Below are 25045 nucleotides of genomic sequence, written 5' to 3' on the forward strand. Positions count from 1 at the left end.
GCTGATTTCAGCAAGAACATTCTTACAACTCTGCACATACCAACAAAGGAACCTGATGCACTCAGTGGGCTAGATGCATCATCGCTTGGAAAGTGATAAAATGGAGAGTGAAAAAGTGCCAGCCAATCAGCTCCTAACTGCCATGTCACACCCTGGGTTTTAAAAATGGCAGTTAGGAGCTGATTGGCTGGTGCTTTTCCACTATCCATTTTATCACTTTCCAAGCGATGATGCATCTGGCCCAGTGTGTCATCACTTTTAAAGACATGGGGGTATATGCAATTGCGGTCGAATTCCCGAAAATGTCGAAAAACGGGACATTTTCGCCCCAAAAAAAAAATTCGACAATGCAATACAGTACTTTTCGCCAAAAAAACGGCCATTCCAAATTCGACTTTTTGAAATTCGACATTTGTCAAATTCGACATTTCTGCAATGGTACAAATGCGGCAATTCGACAAAAGTATATTCAATTGAAGATTGTAAATTCGACAACAGTGCTTTTAGACAGTAAATTCGTCATTTTCAATCCGCCACACTTTGCTGGCGGAATCTAATAAAAAAATTTAAAAACATGTTTTTTTTGTGTGTTTTTTTATTGGTAATAGCATATCTATTTATATTAGAAGGGATTAGGTACTTGGTTTGTCTATTTAGGAGGCACAAGTATTATTTATATATTTTTAAAAATATATATATATATTTTTTTTAATGTAATGGGGTAACATTCAGAAAAAAAAATGCGTGGGGTCCCCCCTCCTAAGCATAACCAGCCTCGGGCTCTTTGAGCCGTTCCTGGTTGCCAAAATACGGGAAAAAAATGACAGGGGATCCCCCGTATTTTAACAACCAGCATCGGGCTCTGCGCCTGGTCCTGGTGCAAAAAATATGGGGGACAAAAAGAGTAGGGGTCCCCAGTATTTTTTGTACCAGCACCGGACTCCACTAGCTGGACAGATAATGCCACAGCCGGGGGTCACTTTTATACAGCGCCCTGTGGCCGTGGCATTAAATATCCAACTAGTCACCCCTGGCCGGGGTACCCTGGAGAAGCCCGAGGCTGTCCCCCCCATCCAAGAGCTGCGGATGGGGGGCTGATAGCCTTGAGTAAAATGTAAGAATATTGTTTTTTGCAGAAGAACTACAAGTCCCAGCAAGCCTCCCCCCGCAAGCTGGTACTTGGAGAACCACAAGTACAAGCATGCAGGGGGAAACGGGCCCGCTGGTACCTGTAGTTCTACTGCAAAAAAAAAATACCCAAATAAAAACAGGACACAGACACCGTGAAAATACAACTTTATTTCACACATGCCGACACATACATACTTACCTATGTTGACACGCCGACTCTGGCCTCGTCTCCAATGTCGACGTCCGGGGTAACTGAAAATAAAATTATACTCACCTGATCCAGTGTCCTGGTCTTTTATTATAATCCACGCACTTGGCAAAAAAACAAACCGCATTAACCCGAACCAGACGGACTGAAAGGGGTCCCATGTTTACACATGGGACCCCTTTCCCCGAATGCAGAGACCCCCCGTGACTCCTGTCACAGAAAGGTCCTTTCAGCCAATCAGGAAGTGCCACTTCGTGGCACTCTCCTGATTGGCTTTGCGCGTCTGAGCTGGCAGACAGCGCATCGCACAGCTCCCTCCATTAGTTTCAATGGTGGGAACTTTGCGGTCAGCGGTGGGGTTACCCGCGGTCAGCCGCTGACCGCGGGTGACCTCACCGCTGACCGCAAAGTTCCCACCATTGAAACTAATGGAGGGAGCTGTGCGATGCGCTGTCTGCCAGCTCAGACGCGCAAAGCCAATCAGGAGAGTGCCACGAAGTGGCACTTCCTGATTGGCTGAAAGGACCTTTCTGTGACAGGAGTCACGGGGGGTCTCTGCATTCGGGGAAAGGGGTCCCATGTGTAAACATGGGACCCCTTTCAGTCCGTCTGGTTCGGGTTAATGCGGTTTGTTTTTTTGCCAAGTGCGTGGATTATAATAAAAGACCAGGACACTGGATCAGGTGAGTATAATTTTATTTTCAGTTACCCCGGACGTCGACATTGGAGACGAGGCCAGAGTCGGCGTGTCAACATAGGTAAGTATGTATGTGTCGGCATGTGTGAAATAAAGTTGTATTTTCACGGTGTCTGTGTCCTGTTTTTATTTGGGTATTTTTTTTTTGCAGTAGAACTACAGGTACCAGCGGGCCCGTTTCCCCCTGCATGCTGGTACTTGTGGTTCTCCAAGTACCAGCTTGCGGGGGAGGCTTGCTGGGACTTGTAGTTCTTCTGCAAAAAACAACAATATTCTTACATTTTACTCAAGGCTATCTGCCCCCCATCCGCAGCCCTTGGATGGGGGGGACAGCCTCGGGCTTCACCCCTGGCCCTTGGGTGGCTGGGGGGACGACCCCTTGATTGAAGGGGTCCCCACTCCTCCAGGGTACCCCGGCCAGGGGTGACTAGTTGGATATTTAATGCCACGGCCGCAGGGCGCTGTATAAAAGTGACCCCCGGCTGTGGCATTATCTGTCCAGCTAGTGGAGCCCGGTGCTGGTACAAAAAATACGGGGGACCCCTACTCTTTTTGTCCCCCGTATTTTTTGCACCAGGACCAGGCGCAAAGCCCGGTGCTGGTTGTTAAAATACAAGGGATCCCCTGTCATTTTTTCCCCCGTATTTTGGCAACCAGGACCGGCTCAAAGAGCCCGAGGCTGGTTATGCTTAGGAGGGGGACCCCATGCTATTTTTTTTTCGGGTTTTTTACCGTTTTTTGACCATTTTTAAAAATCGGATCAAAATCTGTCAAATCGGCCGTTTTTCGACAGCGGGACTGTCGAATCCGTTTTTTATTGAATATGTCGAATTCCGGCACCCACCTGCCGGAATTCGACGGTCGAATTGTGTCGAATTAAAAAACGGGCGAAAAATTGCCGCAATTCGCCCGCAATTGCATATACCCCATGATCTTTCATCCTAAATCCAAAGCCTTCAGTTCCATGTACACTTATCCTATCACTACATTGCAGTATAACATTAACTGCACACAAGCAACAGAGAAAGTGCCTTACAAATGAGAAGCAGTCCTGCAGAAGTCCTGTAACTGAGGGCCCAATTCAGACCTGATCGCTGCTGTGCGTTTTAGCGGGCGATTATCGAACTACTGCGCGTGCGTATGCACCACAATGCGCAGGTGCATCGCCAAACAGGAAAAGGATGGTGCAAAAAATTTTGATTGCACAGGCATTCGCAAGGTGAATGACACGAAGAGGACATTTGTGGGTGGTAACTAGACGTTTTTTGGGAGTGTCTGGAAAAACGCAGGCGTTCCCAAGCGTTTTCAGAGAGGGTGTGTGACGTCAACTCCGGCCCCAATCAGCCTGATTTCTTCGCACTGGAGGAGTAAGTATTGAGCTACGCACAGACTGCACACACTGCACAGATTGGGAAAAACATTCGATGATAAGTGTGATGCGAACGGTTTTGCAGCTGTCCAATTACTGAGGGGAATTTTTGCACTACGTACACATGCAATCGCACACTTGCACGGGGTGAATTTTCACTCCCCCTGGGCGGCGACTATCTGATCGCAGGACAGTATAATTTGCAGCACAGCGATCAAGTCTGAATTACGCCCTTAGCCCAGCAGATTTTGGTCTCCTATAGCATATGTGGTGTCAGGACCCCGTGATCCAGATGCTCAGGCCTGTTCCGGAGTCATATGGAGCTTTGTAAAACCAGGACTGTACTACTATGTGATAATGTTACAGCGAGAATTCAGTGCTAGAAAGCCTTCTAAATAGAAATCAAAGACTAAACTAGGACTCCCGCTGTCACAAGGGAAAGACCAAAGAGAACTGGAAGAAGACAGGCATGGAAGATAAAGGAGATAAACTCTGAATACGCTTCTTTGCATGTGCTTGCTCCATGTACCAGAGCTCAACACACATCTCTGAGAGGAGAGGGAATCAAGGGGACGGGGCCCTGCCATTACTATATGTATTGGACCCCATGAACTCTGATGGCAGCCCCACTGATACATGTACTCTTCATATAGGACACAGTGGATCATTCAGAAAGAAATAAGTGTTGTGGCTTCATACATCTACTGTATGCTAAGACCTCTCTGCGCTATACATAAAATATTGCATTTTGTGGTTTAGTGGTTCTGTACCAGTTACACTTAGAGGCCACTTATTTTCTGACTCGTGTTTGGAAATAATAATAATAATAATAATAGCAGCAATATTAATAATCAGAAAAAAATATTATTATTATTATTATTATTATTAATAATAATATTATTAATAATTTAGATTGTAAGCTCTTCTGTAGGATTCTCTTTCCTTCTGTGTCAATGTAAATTCAAGTATTGTTATAAATGTTCAATATACAACACTGTAAAATATATTACTTCTTATTAAATAAAGGATAATCAATTCAAGCTTCTCACATTCGCCTACAAAGCCCTCACCCATTCCTCTGCCATTTACATATCTGACTTTATCTCCCTTTACACTTCCCGCCATCGTTTTCGCTGCACAAATGCACGCCGCCTTTTCTACCAATTATTTCCTCCCACTCCTACCTTCAATATTCCTCACATGTTGCTCCCCTTCTCTGAAATTCCCTACCTCTCCCTATCAGACTCTTCACCTCTCTACAAAACTTCAAACGGGCTCTCAAGACCCACTTCTTCACCAAACCCAGCCTAATCTCATCCTAACGCTCACTGTCTACCCCATCTGTGTCACCCATCTGCCCTTCCACTTTAGAATGTAAGCTCTCACAAGCAGGGCCCTCTCCCCTCTTGTGCTTTTCCTTCTCTTACTTAGACTACCATCTATTCCATACTCACTACAATGGCACCTAGCCCTTGGTTTCGGCAACTCTGATGCTTATTTTAGTGTCGTCTGTGTCATGATTGTGGTTTTTGTGAACCCGGCGCGTATGTGATGTCCGTGCGGGTAACTGAAAGACTGTGTGTATATTGGCTGGTCTGTGGGAATCAGTGAGATGAAGAGCTCAAGGAGCAATCCCTGACCGGAGGGAGGGAGCCGTATGCTGACCACTGGATCACCAGGATCTTGGTGTTGATAGCAAGATGGTGAATGTATTGGTGAGAACGGACTAGATATACTGTCACAGGAGTAGGTGTTTGTGTACTCAAGGTTACTATGAAATAGGTTCTCTAGAATTGTGCAGAACTGGGAGGAGAGCTGAAGACATTGAACTGGACTACAGGCAAGACTGAGAATCGGGCTGGTTACCGGTGAGACTGAGAACCGCACTGAGAAACGGGCTGGTACCGGATATAACTGGAAACGCAACTGTATGTAGAACAATGACTGTGGCTGTGGCTTTAAGACGAGGCTGAAGAATACTGCAGCTGTGCCTTTAAGGCGAGGCTGAAGAATACTGCAGCTGTGCCTTTAAGACAAGACTGAAGAATACTGCAGCTGTGTTTTTAAGACGAGACTGAAGAATACTGCGGCTGTGTCTTTAAGACGAGACTGAAGAATACTGGATATAACTGATAACACAACTGTAATCCAGACTGGGTAGCAAAAGAGCAGAGTTTTACAGGAACTAAGGTAATAGTGTTACCTCTTAGGGAGTTCCGCTACTAAGCTCACACTGAGCTGTGTGAGACAAGGAACTGGCTGCTTCTAACACAAGTCTCTTTACTTATACTTCCTGGTCCTTGGTGATTGGTGAACGGAGTCAGGTGATTCAGAGAGACTCAGGCTGGCACAGAATTGGATAGCTCAAGGTCTGGTGATCAGACCCTGTCATGTCAGTACTCCAGGTTAGGCTCTGATGTGGAGTGAGGCCTAGCAGGCCGAAAAAAAAACACTGAAGCCTGAACTTCTACAAATGAACAGAGGATGCTGACTTTTAGGCCTAAACTTCAGAATGAACACAGTGAAGAATCAAAATGCTGCACACAGCTGATCACTGATCACTCAGAGGAATTTCTACTCAGGTGGCTAATCAAGGTAAGCAAATACAGACTTGCAGTCTTCCTGGTGAGCTGAACAGATGCAAGCCACAGGATATTCTGAGGTAAGCCCCAGAATATGAGAAATACAGTCAGGATCGTGACAGTCTGCTAATGCAGAAATGTTTATATACCATGTTCTTGTGTACACTGTCTTGCACTGTAATGCTGGGTACACACTAGACGATATTCTGAACGATATGTCCGATTCCAACATTTCGGAACAACATCATCCATATAGTCGCGTGTGTGAACACTATATAGTCGACGATGCGTGATCCCGCAGATCATCAACGACATCCCCTGTCATCCGTACATGCAGGTCAATCTGGGAATGGGGCATGGCCCCTGCCTCCCAGATGCCGCCCCGCCCCCTTTACCCCCACCACCATCCCTCGCAGCATCAGTAAGTGTGTATGCACATGCCAATGCCGCAAACTATTATGCTGGGTACACACTATTGTCTAGCTGCGTAAGTCACAGCTTAAGTCACTGTTTTCTTCTTTTTTTTTTAAATTGTGTTATTGTAAATTTAAAAAGATACACCCAGACATTAAAGAGGCATATGAATGGTAAGGCAAACATGAGGAATAAACAGTGTATAAATGACAAAATAAAGATCAGCCACCAAGCCATCGGACAAGAGAAATGGAAAAAAAGCAGGATATATTAAAAACAATGACATACAGAATACCCCACATCAAACACTGATAACTTAATCGCCACCATTCGGGTGTACACATGAGAGAACCAGATTTATAATGGGGCATAGGTGACATACCATAAATGAAAAAATAAAAAACTCACATCCATCAGAATATCAAAACAAAAAGCTTTACATTCCGCCCTACCCCATATGCCCTAACCTACAAACCAAACAAATACACAAAATAAAATAAAGACACCCAAAGCAAATTTCCCAAGAACCCCCCACCCTGTATAACCCAACCCCAACCTAGGCATACCTAGATCCCCATAAGAACCCCATCCCTAACTACACTAGTGATGAGCGGGTTCGGTTCCTCGGAAACCGAACCCCCCCGAACTTCATCCATTTTACACGGGTCCGAGGCATACTCGGATTCTCCCGTATGGCTCGGTTAACCCGAGCGCGCCCGAACGTCATCATCCCGCTGTCGGATTCTCGCGAGATTCGGATTCTATATAAGGTGCCGCGCGTCGCCGCCATTTTCACTCGTGCATTGGAAATGTTAGGGAGAGGACATGGCTGGCGTCCTCTCCGTTTATTAATGTTGATGCAAATATTTGCGCTTATTGCTTAATTGTAGCGACTGGGGACAGCTGTATTATATAGGAGGAGTACAGTGCAGAGTTTTGCTGATCAGTGACCACCAGTATACGTTGTCTGCCTGAAAAACACTCCATATCTGTGCTCAGTGTGCTGCATATATCTGTGCTCACACTGCTTAATTGTGGGGACTGGGGAGCAGCTGTATTATATAGGAGGAGTACAGTGCAGAGTTTTGCTGATCAGTGACCACCAATTTTATCCGTTCTCTGCCTGAAAAACGCTCCATATCTGTGCTCAGTGTGCTGAATATATCTGTGCTCACACTGCTTTATTGTGGGGACTGGGGACCAGCAGTATTATATAGGAGGAGTACAGTGCAGAGATTTGCTGACAGTGACCACCAGTATATATAGCAGTACGGTACGGAAAGCCACTGCTCTACCTACCTCTGTGTCGTCAAGTATACTATCCATCTAGATAGTGACCACCAGTATATGTATATATATATATATATATATATAGTATATATAGTATATAATAAGATTTTACTTACCGGTAAATCTATTTCTCGTAGTCCGTAGTGGATGCTGGGGACTCCGTAAGGACCATGGGGAATAGACGGGCTCCGCAGTTTGCTGACAGTGACCACCAGTATATATATATATAGCAGTACGGTACGGAAGGCCACTGCTCTACCTACCTCTGTGTTGTCAAGTATACTATCCATCTAGATTCTATACCTGTGGTGCATTTTAGATTTGCAGTTTGCTGACAGTGACCACCATTATATATAGCAGTACGGTACGGAAGGCCACTGCTCTACCTACCTCTGTGTCGTCAAGTATACTATCCATCTAGATTCTATACCTGTGGTGCATTTTAGTTTTGCAGTTTGCTGACAGTGACCACCAGTATATATAGCAGTACGGTACGGAAGGCCACTGCTCTACCTACCTCTGTGTCGTCAAGTATACTATCCATCTAGATAGTGACCACCAGTATATATATATATATATATATATATATAGTATATATAGTATATAATAAGATTTTACTTACCGGTAAATCTATTTCTCGTAGTCCGTAGTGAATGCTGGGGACTCCGTAAGGACCATGGGGAATAGACGGGCTCCGCAGGAGACAGGGCACTTTAAGAAAGAATTTGGATACTGGTGTGCTCTGGCTCCTCCCTCTATGTCCCTCCTCCAGACCTCAGTTAGAGAAACTGTGCCCGGAAGAGCTGACAGCACAAGGAAAGGATTTTGGAATCCAGGGCAAGACTTATACCAGTCACACCGTATAACTTGTGATAAACTTACAAAGTTAACAGTATGAACAACAACGGAGCATCAGATCAACCCTGATGCAACCACAACATAACCCTTATTTAAGCAATAACTATATACAAGTATTGCAGAAGAAGTCTGCACTTGGGACTAGCATCCACTACGGACTACGAGAAATAGATTTACCGGTAAGTAAAATCTTATTTTCTCTAACGTCCTAGTGGATGCTGGGGACTCCGTAAGGACCACGGGGATTATACCAAAGCTCCCAAACGGGCGGGAGAGTGCGGATGACTCTGCAGCACCGAATGAGCAAACACAAGGTCCTCCTCAGCCAGGGTATCAAACTTGTAGAACTTTGCAAAAGTGTTCGAACCTGACCAAGTAGCTGCTCGGCAAAGCTGTAATGCCGAGACCCCTCGGGCAGCCGCCCAAGAAGAGCCCACCTTCCTTGTGGAGTGGGCTTTTACTGATTTTGGAAGCGCCAATCCAGCCGCAGAATGAGCCTGCTGAATCGTGTTACAGATCCAGCGAGCAATAGTCTGCTTTGTTGAATAGTCTGCTATGTTGGATGCATACAGGATAAACAGCGACTGACTCTAGCCGTTCTGGCTACATAAACCTTCAAAGCCCTGACCACATCTAGTAACTCGGAATCCTCCAAGTCACGAGTAGCCACAGGCACCACAATAGGTTGGTTCATATGAAAAGATGACACCACTTTTGGCAGAAATTGTGGACGGGTCCGCAATTCTGCCCTGTCCATATGGAAAACCAGATAGGGGCTTCTATGTGACAAAAACGCTAATTCTGAGACACGCCTAGCAGAAGCCAAGGCTAATAGCATGACCACCATCCACGTGAGAAATTTTAACTCCACGGTTTTGAGTGGCTCAAACCAGTGTGACTTCAGGAAACTCAACACCACGTTAAGATCCCAAGGTGCCACTGGAGGCACAAAAGGGGGCTAAATATGCAGCACTCCCTTTACAAACGTCTGAACTTCAGGAAGAGAAGCCAGTTCTTTTTGAAAGAAAATGGATAGGGCCGAAATCTGGACGTTTATGGAACCCAATTTCAGGCCCAAAGTCACTCCCGACTGTAGGAAGTGAAGGAAACGGCCCAGCTGGAATTCCTCCATAGGGGCATTCCTGGCCTCACACCAAGCAACATATTTTCGCCATATACGGTGATAATGTTTAGCCGTCACGTCCTTCCTAGCCTTTATCAGCGTAGGAACAACCTCATCCGGAATGCCTTTTTCTGCTAGGATCCGGCGTTCAACCGCAATGCCGTCAAACGCAGCCGCGGTAAGTCTTGGAACAGACAGGGCCCCTGTTGCAACAAGTCCTGTCTTAGAGGCAGAGGCCATGGGTCCTCTGTGAGCATTTCTTGCAGATCTGGATACCAAGTCCTTCTTGGCCAATCCGGAATAATGAGTATTGTTCTCACTCCTCTTTTTCTTATGATTCTCAGCACTTTGGGTATGAGAGGAAGAGGAGGAAATACATAAACCGACTGGAACACCCACGGTGTCACTAGTGCGTCTACAGCTATCGCCTGAGGGTCTCTTGACCTGGCGCAATACCTCTGTAGCTTTTTGTTGAGGCGGGATGCCATCATGTCCACCTGTGGCAGTTCCCACCGACTTGCAATCTGCGTGAAGACTTCTTGATGAAGTCCCCACTCTCCCGGGTGGAGGTCGTGCCTGCTGAGGAAGTCTGCTTCCCAGTTGTCCACTCCCGGAATGAACACTGCTGACAGTGCTCTTACGTGATTCTCCGCCCAGCGAAGAATTCTGGTGGCTTCCGCCATCGCCACCCTGCTCCTTGTGCAGCCTTGGCGGTTTACATGAGCCACTGCGGTGATGTTGTCTGACTGAATCAGCACCGATTGGTCGCGAAGCAGGGTCTCCGCTTGACTTAGGGCGTTGTATATGGCCCTTAGTTCCAGGATATTGATGTGAAGGCAAGTCTCCTGACTTGACCACAGACCTTGGAAATTTCTTCCCTGTGTGACTGCCCCCCACCCTCGGAGGCTTGCATCCGTGGTCACCAGGACCCAGTCCTGAATGCCGAATCTGCGGCCCTCGAGAAGGTGAGCACTCTGCAGCCACCACAAGAGAGACACTCTGGCCCTGGGGGATAGGGTGATCAGCCGATGCATCTGTAGATGTGATCCGGACCACTTGTCCAACAGATCCCATTGAAAGGTCCTCGCATGGAACCTGCCGAAGGGAATGGCCTCGTATGATGCCAACATCTTTCCCAGGACTCGCGTGCAGTGATGCACCGACACCTGTTTTGGTTTTAATAGGTCTCTGACCAGTGTCATGAGCTCCTGAGCCTTCTCCATCGGGAGACAAACCCTCTTCTGGTCTGTGTCCAGAATCATGCCCAGGAAGGTCAGACGGGTCGAAGGAATCAACTGCGACTTTGGAATATTAAGAATCCAGCCGTGTTGTTGTAACACTTCCCGAGAGCGTGCTACGCTGATCAGCACCTGCTCTCTGGACCTCGCCTTTATGAGGAGATCGTCCAAGTATGGGATAATTGTGACCCCTTGCTTTCGCAGGAGCACCATCATTTCCGCCATTACCTTGGTAAATATTCTCGGTGCCGTGGAGAGACCAAACGGCAACGTCTGGAATTGGTAATGACAATCCTGTACCACAAATCTGAGGTACGCCTGATGAGGTGGATAAATGGGGACATGAAGGTATGCATCCTTTATGTCCAGAGACACCATAAAATCCCCCCCTTCCAGGCTTGCGATGACCACTCTGAGCGATTCCATCTTGAACTTGAACCTTTTCAGGTATATGTTCAGGGATTTTAAATTCAATATGGGTCTGACCGAACCGTCCGGTTTCGGTACCACAAACATGGTCGAATAATAACCCTTTCCTTGTTGAAGGAGGGGAACCTTGACCACCACCTGCTGAAGATACAATTTGTGAATTGCAGCTAACACTATTTCCCTCTCTAAGGGGGAAGCTGGCAGGGCCGATTTGAGGTATCGGTGAGGGGGCATCTCTTCGAATTCCAGCTTGTATCCCTGAGACACAATCTCTAGTGCCCAGGGATCCACCTGGGAGTGAACCCACTTGTGGCTGAAATTTCGGAGACGCGCCCCCACCGGGCCTAGCTCCGCCTGTGGAGCCCCAGCGTCATGCGGTGGATTTAGTGGAAGCCGGGGAGGACTTCTGTTCCTGGGAACTAGCTGTGTTGTGCAGCTTCTTTCCTCTGCCCCTGCCTCTGGCAAGAAAGGACGCACCTCGGACTTTCTTGCCTTTTTGTGATCGAAAAGGACTGCATTTGGTAATACGGTGCTTTCTTAGGTTGTGAGGGAACATATGGCAAAAAATTTGACTTTCCAGCAGTAGCTGTGAAGACCAGGTCCGAGAGACCCTCCCCAAACAACTCCTCACCCTTGTAAGGTAAAACCTCCATGTGCCTTTTTGAGTCGGCATCGCCTGTCCATTGCCGAGTCCACAGGACCCTTCTGGCAGAAATCGACATTGCATTTATTCTAGAGCCCAGAAGGCTAATGTCTCTTTGAGCATCTCTCATATATAGGACAGCGTCTTTTATATGCCCCAGGGTCATTAATATAGTATCCTTGTCCAAGGTATCAAGTTCCTCAGATAAGGTATCCGTCCATGCTGCTACAGCACTACACACCCAGGCTGACGCAATTGCCGGCCTTAGTAAGGTACCTGAATGTATATAAGTGGACTTCAGGGTACCCTCTTGCTTTCTATCCGCAGCATCTTTTAGGGTGGCCGTATCCTGTGACGGCAGGGCTACCCTCTTGGATAAGCGTGTGAGAGCTTTGTCCACCCTAAGGGAGGATTCCCAGCGTAACCTGTCCGTTGGCGGGAAAGGATACGCCATAAGCATCCGTTTGGAAATCTGCAGTTTTTTATCTGGAGATTCCCAAGCCTTTTCACATAACTCATTTAGCTCATGTGAAGGGGGAAAGGTCACCACCTGCCTTTTTTCCCCATACATATGAACCCTCTTGTCAGGGACTGGGGTTTCCTCTGTGATGTGCAACACATCCTTAATTGCTATAATCATATAACGGATGGGTTTGGCCAATTTAGGCTGTAACTTTGCATCATCGCCATCGACACTGGAGTCAGAATCCGTGTCGATATCTGTGTCAACAATTTGGGATAGTGGGCGCTTCTGAGACCCTGACGGCCTCTGCGACATAGGATCAGGCATGGGCTGAGACCCCGACTGTCCTAAGGTTTCAGCTTTATCCAACCTTTTATGCAAGGAATTAACATTATCATTTAAAACCTTCCACATATCCATCCAATCAGGTGTCGGCGCCATCGGCGGCGACCCCACATTCATTTGCTCCCGCTCTGTTTCCACATAGCCTTCCTCGTCAAACATGTCGACACAAGCGTATCGACACACCACACACACACAGGGGATGCTCTTTTTGAAGACAGTTCCCCCACAAGGCCTTTTGGAGAGACAGAGAGAGAGTATGCCAGCACACACCCCAGCGCTATATGTCCCAGGAATCACACAGTAACTTAGTGTTAACCCAGTAGTTGCTGTATATAATGTTTTTGCGCCTAATTTATGTGCCCCCCCCCCCCCCCTCTCTTTTTACCCTCTTCTACCGTGAATCTGCAGGGGAGAGCCTGGGGAGCTTCCTCTCAGCGGAGCTGTGGAGAGAAAATGGCGCTGGTGAGTGCTGAGGAAGAAGCCCCGCCCCCTCAGCGGGGGCTCATGCATATATACAGTGCCCAACTGTATATATGCCCAACTTTTGCCAAGAGGTCCTAATTGCTGCCCAGGGCGCCCCCCCCCCCCCCTCCCCCCTGCGCCCTGCACCCTACAGTGACCGGAGTATGTGGGTTTAATGTGGGAGCAATGGCGCACAGCTGCAGTGCTGTGCGCTACCTCAGTTTGAAGACTGGAGTCTTCTGCCGCTGATTTTGAAGTCTTCTTGCTTCTTTCACCGGCTTCTGTCTTCCGGCTCTGCGAGGGGGACGGCGGCGCGGCTCCGGGATCGGACGACAAAGGGTGAGATCCTGTGTACGATCCCTCTGGAGCTAATGGTGTCCAGTAGCCTAAGAAGCAGGACCTATCTTCAGTGAGTAGGGCTGCTTCTCTCCCCTCAGTCCCACGCTGCAGAGAGTATGTTGCCAGCAGATCTCTCTGAAAATAAAAAAACCTAACAAAATACTTTCTTATAGCAAGCTCAGGAGAGCTCACTAAGTAGCACCCAGCTCGTCCAAGCACAGATTCAAACTGAGGTCTGGAGGAGGGACATAGAGGGAGGAGCCAGAGCACACCAGTATCCAAATTCTTTCTTAAAGTGCCCTGTCTCCTGCGGAGCCCGTCTATTCCCCATGGTCCTTACGGAGTCCCCAGCATCCACTAGGACGTTAGAGAAATATATATATACAGGTGTTTGTGTCGGCCACTTGTGTCGCTTAGCTTAGCCATCCAGCGACCTCGGTGCAAATTTTAGGACTAAAAATAATATTGTGAGGTGTTCAGAATAGACTGAAAATGAGTGTAAATTATGGTTATTGAGGTTAATAATACTATGGGATCAAAATGACCCCCAAATTCTATGATTTAAGCTGTTTTTGAGGTTTTTTTGTAAAAAAAACACCCGAATCCAAAACACACCCGAATCCGACAAAAAATTTTCAGGGAGGTTTTGGCAAAACGCGTCCGAATCCAAAACACGGCTGCGGAACCGAATCCAAAACACAAAACCCGAAAAATTTCCGGTGCACATCACTAACTACGTCTAAATGCCTAACATCGCACCACCTCCCAACCCCATAACACAGGATAAGTGTACCGTATAATTGACAGGGGCAGCTAAAATAAATGGCCATTAGCTAAGTGGAGCAGGTTATACCCACAGTATGGGTGTAGTATGGTACGCCGGCGGCCGGGGCCCTGGCGCACAGCACACCGGCACTCCGACCGCCAGCACACCGACACCTGGTCGAGTGCAAATGAGCCCCTTGCGGGATCGCCGCACCCGCCATGCTGCAGGCACGGTGGCATGCCACGCTATCTATTCTCCCTCCAGGGTGGTCGTGGACCCCCAAGAGGGAGAAAAGGTGTCGGCATGCCGGCCGCCGGTACCCCAGCACCAGCACACAACGCGCCGGGACCCCGACAGCCGGCAAAATGAAGACCACCCCGCAGAATAATAAAGTAGTATGCAAATATTGAGGTAGCTGAACTTAAAGACAAAATATAAATATAAATGGCTGTGGAACTAAAACAAGCGACCACAGACTAATTATGGCAAGCTTCTCCCACAAAATGGTAAAAAGTGCACACGTTCATAGATACAAGGAGCCGGAAACAGACATAATACTGATGTAACACTAAATAAAGGGCCATACACCAATTAAAACAGGATCCTCTCAGAAAGTAAGTGTTGCACGCAAATATTTAGCTACAATGAGCATGAGGATAGCAGAACAACAAAACTGTAGCTACAGGATAAGCACACGATATACGGTAAATGACAGGGGCAATTAAATAAAAGACCATAAACTAAATAGAGCAGGTTATACCCATAGAATAGTAAAGTATTATGCAAATACCAAGATAACTGAGTGTAAAAAACAGATATAATATAAAGAGAAGTGTCTGCGGCATAAAAATAAATGACACAACCCATATATGGGAAGTTGCTCCTGCAAAATAGTGAAAAATGCACATACAGTAGGTTTAGATACATTGAGCCGGAAAACAGACAAATATCTATATAAGTGACAATAACACTAAATAAATGGCCTTAAACATTAGAGCAGAATTCTCCTGGAAAATAATTAGTTGTATGCAAATAATTATCTAGAATGAGCACAAGAATAGCAGTATAACACAACTGGAGCTTTGAAAGGACGTACAAACAATATGAAATGACGCAGTAGCTAACGAGAATCAGTATACAGAACAGAGCACAGTCAGGGTCTCAGCAGCCATTGAAATGGTTCCCAGTCCCAAGGTGAGCAAAATCAGTCCGGAGGATGAGTCCACCCTGGAACAAAGTAATCCAGCCAAATGACAGTCCCTCGAGAGTGGGCAGAAGGATAAACTGGGCTGTCAGCCGTCACACACAGCTGTGTCAAAATAAACGTATAGGGACAAGTGGCAGCTGAAGGAAACCGGATTAGGGACAAAAACCTCCATCCACGGGTAACACCGAACCACTGTTCCAAATAAATATTAGAGCGGAAAGCCTTTCCCTCTCGCGGGCTGCCAGCAAACTGGAGGATGTTACGTCGCCATTCTCCCTCTTCATGATTGACTGCAGATTGAATCTTTTACGCGGGACCATGGAATCAACACTAAGAAACAGAGACTGCTGGAGGATCAACACGCGCCATCACCAGCCGTAGTTCACGGTGAATATGCGTAAGGTCATCCCTCAGCTCCTCCAGTCTATTAATAATTCGTTGCTTGGAAGAACCCACCGCGGTAAGCACCTGCTGTAGTGTAATAGTAAGTGGTGCAGATAAAGTCTCACTAAGGGGCCCTAAGAGCTGCTGCACTGAATCAGGATAAAAGGACATAGGAGCAAAGCCATCCTGCTCACCAGCTACAGGGTTGTGGTAGAATTCGCACATGGGTGGTCATTCCGATTTGTTCGCTCGCTAGCAGTTTTTAGCAGCCGTACAAACGCTATGTCGCCTCCCTCTGGGAGTGTATTTTAGCTTAGCAGAAGTGCGAACGAAAGGATCGCAGAGCGGCTACTAAATAATTTTGTGCAGTTTTAGAGTAGCTTCAGACCTACTCAGCGCTTGCGATCACTTCAGACTGTTCAGTTCCAGTTTTGACGTCACAAACACGCCCTGTGTTCTCCCAGCCACGCCTGCGTTTTTCCTGGCACGCCTGCGTTTTTTCGAACACTCCCTGAAAACGGTCAGTTGACACCCAGAAACGCCCACTTCATGTCAATCACTCTGCGGTCACCAGTGCGACTGAAAAGCTTCGCTAGACCCTGTGTGAAACTACATTGTTTGTTGTAATAGCACGAAGCGCGTGCGCATTGCGCCGCATGTGCAGAAGTGCTGTTTTTTGCCGGATCGCTGCGCAGCGAACGAAAGCAGCTAGCGAACGGAGTTTATTAATAGAAAGTTAATATGACAGAACTTGCATTACTGATCACAAGCTCCATATCTCCCAGGCAGGTGCAAACTGTCTAAGTGATTAATTAAGCACTGGAGTGTTGAATGCTGTCTTTAGTCTGCGGCCCAAACATGTCTGAAGTCCTTGGACCAGTCATCGACCATACCTCCCATCATGACCCTCTCCAGGAGGGACACAATACTCTGCTTCTGGGCATTTTTCTTAATTTGTGATTGCCAGCACCTGTTTTGAACAGGTAAATGGATAAGAAAGGTGTTTCAGCACAGGTGATGGCAATCATACATTAAGAGGGAAGTCCAGGAACAGAGCATTCTGTCCCTCCTGGAGAGGGGTGGTATTCATGTGACCGCCGGTCAGCTGACCGACAGTCACATGACCTCCTCCACCAGCCCGACGGGTCACTGTCCCGATGGTCGGCATGCCGACCAACAGGGATTATTTCCACTCGTGGGTGTCCACAACACCCATAGAGTGGGAATAGAACCCGTGGCGACCGCAGGTCGCCACCGAGCCCGCAGCGTGGCGAGCGCAGCGAGCCCGCAAGGGGCTTGCTGCACTCGCCCCTCCCCGCCGGGATGCCGGCGTCGGTAAGCTGCCGGGATCCCGGCGTCGGTAAGCTGACCGGCGGTCAGGAGACCGCCGGTCAGCCGTACTACACCCCTGGAGAAGGTCATGTTGGGAGGTATGCATCAACTGAATTTCAAAAGAGTTTGAATAGTTTGAGCATCTCTTTAAGCAGGAGATGTATCAAATCTTCTAAAGAGGGGGGTGAGACGTTGCCCATAACAAATTATCAGCTACTAGCTATCATTTTATAGAATGTACTTGACAAATAATAGCTACAAACTGATTGGCTGCTTTAGACAATTTCTCCACTGGAGAGGGTCTTAGGGAGGGGCTGTTTAGGGCTCGGCACACTCCCAGGCTGCTACATGTAATGTGGAACAGGCTGATACAGGGGGTAGTTCAGAGTTGAATTTAGCACATCTACGATCATTTACTCTGACATGCGGGGGGACGCCCAGCACAGGACTAGTCCACCCCGCATGTCATGCCCTACCCTCCCGCACAGGTACAAAAGCATCGCACAGCGGCGGTGCCTTTGTCCCTGGTGAGTAGCTCCCTACCTGCGCAGCTCCTGTGCACTGGCAGGGAGCTACCAGACGCGTTCTGGGTCGCAGCGGCTGCGTGTGACATCACGCAGCCGCCACGCCCTCCCCCCCAATGCTCCAAACAAGCCACCATTGATCGGACCGCACCCCGCCAACGGTGTACTAACGCCGTTGGCACGCACCCTCCCGCCCCGCGACCGCTTCTGCCTATCAATCAGGCAGAGGCGATTGCAGCCAGTGAAATGCTGATAGCATCTCACTGGGCTCCCGGGGTGAGCACGCGCAGTGGAGCTGCTGCGCGTGCGCACTCCACAAAGTAATTCAGACTGTGATCATTGCCGCTGCAGCGATGCAGTCTGAATTACCCCCACAGTCATTCGGGCAGGAGCATCAAGTTATAACACAATGTGTGACAGAAAACCACGTTGCTATGGAGGAGGACACGGTAATGGTAGAATACGTGGAGCGGGTATAATGTGTGGTCAGCGTGGAGTCACTGTTTGGCACAATGTGTGACTCCTCATAGTGGAAACAGTATATTATAGGGTAAAGCATAACTCCCAATAGTTTCTGAAACTGGAACAGCCAGCGCACGTTACCATAGGGAACCTTGCTGTATGGGGGCATATTCACATCCCACAGGGGCGTATCTGGTGCTTTGGAAGTGATAAGCCACTTCCACCATCCTTCCTCATCACAAAGAAAAACTGCTCCAGTGCCGCATAACTCCCATTATTATGTGTTGCATTGAAGGAACGTCACTAAGTGGGACTTGCCTCTGAAATTAGGACAATAGTCCTTTTAAGTATGACAGTCCCATCTAAATTGGGACAGTAGGGAAGTATGGTGACACTTTCAGACAGTTTCGTCTAGGATGTCAAAATATACAGAGCGGCTACTGACCAGTGGGATAAATCCTCTACAACCCGCTACATTACATTTACCAACAGCAGAGTTGAAGCAATCAATTAGAAATATGAAGCGTCTAGTATTAAGTAGAAGAGAAGAAAGACTGACCTCGAAATCTTCTGTGGATTCTTCAACAAAATGCTCCAGACTTTGATTCTCTGGATTATATTTGCCAACAAGATGGGCTGCCAGATTTATGCATCTCCCATACTTCGTCATCTTCACTGGCAGGGTCCTGTAAATTGACAAAACTGATAATAAAGTATAAACCCAACTTTTACTACAGTATGCTTGTATCATTTTTCCAATTAGGGAAGTCGACATGGGTGTGGATTAAATGTTCGACACTATGTAGATAGTCAAAAGAACGACACTAGATGGTCAATAGTTAATAAGTTGACAGGGTCAAAAGGTCAACAATTAAATGGTTTACATAAACTTAGGTCAGCAGGGTCAAAAGGTCGCCGTGGAAATGGTCGACAGAGAAAAGGTTAACTTTTTTTGTTATTTTAACACTAAACTTAAACCTATCCCTCCCCTTAGTGCCTAACCCTAACCCTCCCCCTGGTGTTTAACTGTAACCATCCCCTTCAGCAGCCTAACCCCAACTTTCCTCCAAGTGCCTAACCCTAACCCTCCCCCTGGTGTCTAACGCTAACCATCTCCTTCCGCAGCCTAATCATAACTTTCCTCCAAGTGCCTAACCCTAACTCTCCCCCTGGTGTCTAACGCTAACCATCTCCTTCCGCAGCCTAACCATAACTTTCCTCCAAGTGCCTAACCCTAACCCTCCCCCTGGTGTCTAACGCTAACTATCCCCTTCCACAGCCTAACCCTAACCTTCCTCCAAGTGCCTAACCCTAACCCTCCCACTGGTGTCTAACGATAACCATCCCCTTCCACAGCCTAACCGTAACTTTCCTCCAAGTGCCTAACCCTAACCCTCCCCCTGATGTCAAACGATAACCATACCCTTCCGCAGCCTAACCATAACTTTCCTCCAAGTGCCTAATCCTAACCCTCCCCCTGATGTCTAACGATAACCATCTCCTTCCACAGCCTAACCGTAACTTTCCTCCAAGTGCCTAACCCTAACCCTCCCCCTGATGTCTAACGATAACCATCTCCTTCCACAGCCTAACCTTAACTTTCCTCCAAGTGCCTAACCCTAACTCTCCCCCGGGTGTCTACCACTAACCATCTCCTTCCGCAGCCTAACCATAACTTTCCTCCAAGTGCCTAACCCTAACCCTCCCCCTGGTGTCTAACGCTAACCATCCCCTTCCACAGCCTAACCCTAACCTTCCTCCAAGTGCCTAACCCTAACCCTCCCCCTGGTGTCTAACGCTAACCATCCCCTTACACAGCCTAACCGTAACTTTCCAACAAGTGCCTAACCCTAACCCTCCCCCTGGTGTCTAACGCTAACCATCCCCTTCCACAGCCTAACCCTAACCTTCCTCCAAGTGCCTAACCCTCCCCCTGGTGTCTAACGCTAACCATCTCCTTCCGCAGCCTAACCATAACTTTCCTCCAAGTGCCTAACCCTAACCCTCCCCCTGGTGTCTAACGCTAACCATCTCCTTCCACAGCCTAACCGTGACTTTCCTCCAAGTGCCTAACCCTAACCCTCCCCCTGGTGTCTATCGTTAACCATCTCCTTCCACAGCCTAACCGTAACTTTCCTCCAAGTGCCTAACCCTAACCCTCCCCCTGATGTCTAATGCTAACCATCTCCTTCCACAGCCTAACCGTAACTTTCCTGCAAGTGCCTAACCCTAACCCTCTCCCTGGTGTCTAACGCTAACCATCCCCTTCCACAGCCTAACCGTAACTTTCCAACAAGTGCCTAACCCTAACCCTCCCCCTGGTGTCTAACGCTAACCATGCCCTTCCACAGCCTAACCATAACTTTCCTCCAAGTGCCTAACCCTAACCCTCCCCCTGGTGTCTAACGCTAACCATCTCCTTCCACAGCCTAACCATAACTTTCCTCCAAGTGCCTAACCCTAACCCTCCCCCTGGTGTCTAACGCTAACCATCCCCTTCCACAGCCTAACCCTAACCTTCCTCCAAGTGCCTAACCCTAACCCTCCCCCTGGTGTCTAACGCTAACCATCCCCTTCCACAGCCTAACCGTAACTTTCCTCCAAGTGCGTAGCCCTAACCAAAATCATGAAAAACCATGCGTTATCATTTCATGTGTCAACCATTTGCACTTCAAAGGAAAATCACCCAAACTTAAAAAGAGTTGTCGAGGATATACAATTTAGAGGCCTAAAATTATAATCTGCTGCTCAATTAGAGGTATCATGAGACTCTGGAGAGTGCAGAACTAAGAGGTACATTTGTGAAACCAAGACTTTTGTCAATAGACCTAATAATCAATCAAATAAAGACTTAATATGTAACTGCCACTGACTCTTACCAATGACAGAATTACCATCAACAGTGATCGGCAGTGGTAACCGAACAGAAAAATAGGATTTTAATACCTACCAGCATCCTCTACGGACTAAGAGAAAAGGATTTACCGGTAGGTATTAAAATCCTATTTCTCTTACGTCCTAGAGGATGCTGCTTCTTAGGCTACTGGACACCATTAGCTCCAGAGGGAGTCGGAACGCAGGTCTCACCCTCGCCGTTCGTCCCGGAGCCGCGCCGCCGTCCTCCTCACAGAGCAGGAAGATAGAAGCCGGGTGAGTATGAGAAGAAAGAAGACTTCAAAGGCGGCAGAAGACTTCATGATCTTCACTGAGGTAACGCGCAGCGTTACCGCTGCGCGCCATTGCTCCCACACACTACACACACTGGCAGGCACTGATGGGTGCAGGGCGCAGGGGGGGCGCCCTGGGCAGCATTATTAACCTCAAGGGACACTGGCATATAAAATAGATACTGCGGAGGCAGTATATTAATAAACCCCCGCCAGTATAAATAATTTGAGCGGGACCGAAGCCCGCCGGTGAGGCTTGATCCTTCCAGCACTAACCAGTGCCATTTTCTCCACAGCACAGATTTTACTCACCGGTAAATCTATTTCTCGCAATCCGTAGTGGATGCTGGGAACTCCGTAAGGACCATGGGGAATAGCGGCTCCGCAGGAGACTGGGCACAACTAAAGAAAGCTTTAGGACTACCTGGTGTGCACTGGCTCCTCCCTCTATGACCCTCCTCCAGACCTCAGTTAGGATACTGTGCCCGGAAGAGCTGACACAATAAGGAAAGGATTTTGAATCCCGGTAAGACTCATACCAGCCACACCAATCACACCGTATAACTCGTGATACTATACCCAGTTAACAGTATGAAATATAACTGAGCCTCTCAACAGATGGCTCAACAATAACCCTTTAGTTAAACAATAACTATATACAAGTATTGCAGACAATCCGCACTTGGGACGGGCGCCCAGCATCCACTACGGACTACGAGAAATAGATTTACCGGTGAGTAAAATCTTATTTTCTCTGACGTCCTAGTGGATGCTGGGAACTCCGTAAGGACCATGGGGATTATACCAAAGCTCCAAACGGGCGGGAGAGTGCGGATGACTCTGCAGCACCGAATGAGCGAACTCTAGGTCCTCCTCAGCCAGGGTATCAAACTTGTAGAATTTAGCAAATGTGTTTGACCCCGACCAAGTAGCTGCTCGGCAAAGTTGTAAAGCCGAGACCCCTCGGGCAGCCGCCCAAGAAGAGCCCATCTTCCTCGTGGAATGGGCCTTTACAGATTTAGGATGCGGCAGTCCAGCCGCAGAATGTGCAAGTTGAATCGTGCTACAGATCCAGCGAGCAATAGTCTGCTTTGAAGCAGGAGCACCCAACTTGTTGGGCGCATGCAGGATAAACAGCGAGTCAGTCTTTCTGACTCCAGCTGTCCTGGAAACATAGATTTTTAGGGCCCGGACTACGTCCAGCAACTTGGAGTCCTCCAAGTCACGAGTAGCCGCAGGCACCACAATAGGCTGGTTCAAATTAAATGCTGAAACCACCTTTGGGAGAAATTGGGGACGAGTCCTCAATTCCGCCCTATCCATATGGAAAATCAGATAAGGGCTTTTACAAGACAAAGCCGCCAATTCTGACACACGCCTGGCCGAAGCCAAGGCTAACAGCATGACCACTTTCCACGTGAGATATTTTAGTTCCACGGTTTTAAGTGGTTCACCAATGCGACTTTAGGAAATCCAACACCACGTTGAGATCCCAAGGTGCCACTGGGGGCACAAAAGGGGGCTGAATATGCAGCACTCCCTTAACAAATGTCTGAACTTCAGGTAGTGAAGCCAGTTCTTTTTGGAAGAAAATCGATAGAGCCGAAATCTGGACCTTAATGGAACCCAATTTTAGGCCCATAGTCACCCCTGACTGTAGGAAGTGCAGAAATCGACCTAGGTGAAATTCATCCACTCAGGTGTCGACCCCGCAGGGGGTGACATCACATTTATCGGCATCTGCTCCGCCTCCACATAAGCCTCCTCATCAAACATGTCGACACAGCCGTACCGACACACCGCACACACACAGGGAATGCTCTGACTGAGGACAGGACCCCACAAAGTCCTTTGGGGAGACAGAGAGAGAGTATGCCAGCACACACCAGAGCGCTATATAATGCAGGGATTCACACTACCCACAGTGATTTTTCCCTTATAGCTGCTATAATACACAGATTTGCGCCTAAATTTAGTGCCCCCCCTCTCTTTTTAACCCTTTGAGCCTGAAAACTACAGGGGAGAGCCTGGGGAGCTGTCTTCCAGCTGCACTGTGAAGAGAAAATGGCGCCAGTGTGCTGAGGGAGATAGCCCCGCCCCTTTTTCGGCGGACTTCTCCCGCTCTTATAATCATAATGTGGCAGGGGTATTTTACACATATATAGCTTATTAGGCTATATTATGTGTGATTTGCCACTCTTAAGGTACTCTAATTGCTGCCCAGGGCGCCCCCCCCCCCCAGCGCCCTGCACCCATCAGTGACCGGTGTATGTGGTGTGCACAGGGAGCAATGGCGCACAGCTGCAGTGCTGTGCGCTACCTTAATGAAGACCGGAGTCTTCTGCCGCCGATTTCCTGGACGTTCTTCTTGCTTCTGGCTCTGCAAGGGGGACGGGGGCACGGCTCCGGGACCGGACGACCGAGGCTGGGCCTGTGTTCGATCCCTCTGGAGCTAATGGTGTCCAGTAGCCTAAGAAGCCCAAGCTAGCTGCAAGCAGGTAGGTCCGCTTCTCTCCCCTAAGTCCCTCGTAGCAGTGAGTCTGTTGCCAGCAGATCCCACTGAAAATAAAAAACCTAAAATATACTTTCTTTTCTAGGAGCTCAGGAGAGCCCCTAGTGTGCATCCAGCTCAGCCGGGCACAAAATTCTAACTGAGGTCTGGAGGAGGGTCATAGAGGGAGGAGCCAGTGCACACCAGGTAGTCCTAAAGCTTTCTTTAGTTGTGCCCAGTCTCCTGCGGAGCCGCTATTCCCCATGGTCCTTGCGGAGTTCCCAGCATCCACTAGGACGTCAGAGAAAAAGAGTGCAGACAATATTTATTGTTCCAGATTGGCCTCGAAGGGCCTGTTATTCAGATCTTCAGGAACTGCTCACAGAAGATTCTTGGCCTCTTCCTCTCAGGGAGGACCTGTTGCAGCAGGGGTCCTGCGTGTTCCAAGACTTACCGCGGTTACGTTTGACGGCATGGCGGTTGAACACCGAATCCTAGCTGGGAAGGGTATTCCGGAAGAAGTCATTCCTACTCTGATAAAGGCTAGGTCTGTATCCTCTACAGACTAGGAGAAAAAGATTTACCGGTAGGTTTAAAATCTTATTTTTCTCATACGTCCTAGAGGATGCTGGGGACTCCAAAAGGACCATGGGGTTTATACCAAAGCTCCAGACCGGGCGGGAGAGTGCGGATGACTCTGCAGTACCGATTGAGCAAACATGAGGTCCTCATCTGCCAGGGTATCAAACTTGTAGACTTAGCAAAAGTGTTTGAACCCGACCAAGTAGCTGCTCTGCAAAGTTGAACCGCTGAGACTCCTCGGGCATCTGCCCAAAAAGAGCCCACCTTCCTGGTAGAATGGGCCTTCACCGACTTCGGTAACAGCAATCCAGCCGTAGAATGAGCATTCCGAATCCAGCGTGCAACAGTCTGCTTAGAAGCAGGAGCCCCAATTTTTGTTGGGAGCATACAGGATAAACAGGTCCTCTGTTTCCCCAATCTGAGCTGTTCTGGCGACATAAATATTCAAAACTCTGACTACATCGAGAGACTTCGAATCAGCCAAGGCTTCAGTAGCCACAGGCACCACAATAGGTTGGTTCCTGTGAAACGCAGAAACC

The 25045-nt window shown here is 48.1% G+C and overlaps 1 protein-coding gene across 3 annotated transcripts in view; it reads right to left on the reverse strand.

Moving 5' to 3' along the window:
* CFAP99 (cilia and flagella associated protein 99) overlaps positions 1 to 25045 on the reverse strand; it is a 220011-nt gene that overhangs the window by 102055 nt on the left and 92911 nt on the right. For all 3 annotated transcript variants that reach the window (XM_063924646.1, XM_063924654.1, XM_063924637.1), the window contains one exon: positions 18826 to 18952. In XM_063924646.1, the coding sequence (XP_063780716.1) occupies positions 18826 to 18952 (127 nt within the window). The remainder of the gene's footprint in view (positions 1 to 18825; positions 18953 to 25045) is intronic.

Source organism: Pseudophryne corroboree, chromosome 1 (genome assembly GCF_028390025.1).
Source record: "Pseudophryne corroboree isolate aPseCor3 chromosome 1, aPseCor3.hap2, whole genome shotgun sequence".
Taxonomy (NCBI): Eukaryota; Metazoa; Chordata; class Amphibia; order Anura; family Myobatrachidae; genus Pseudophryne; species Pseudophryne corroboree.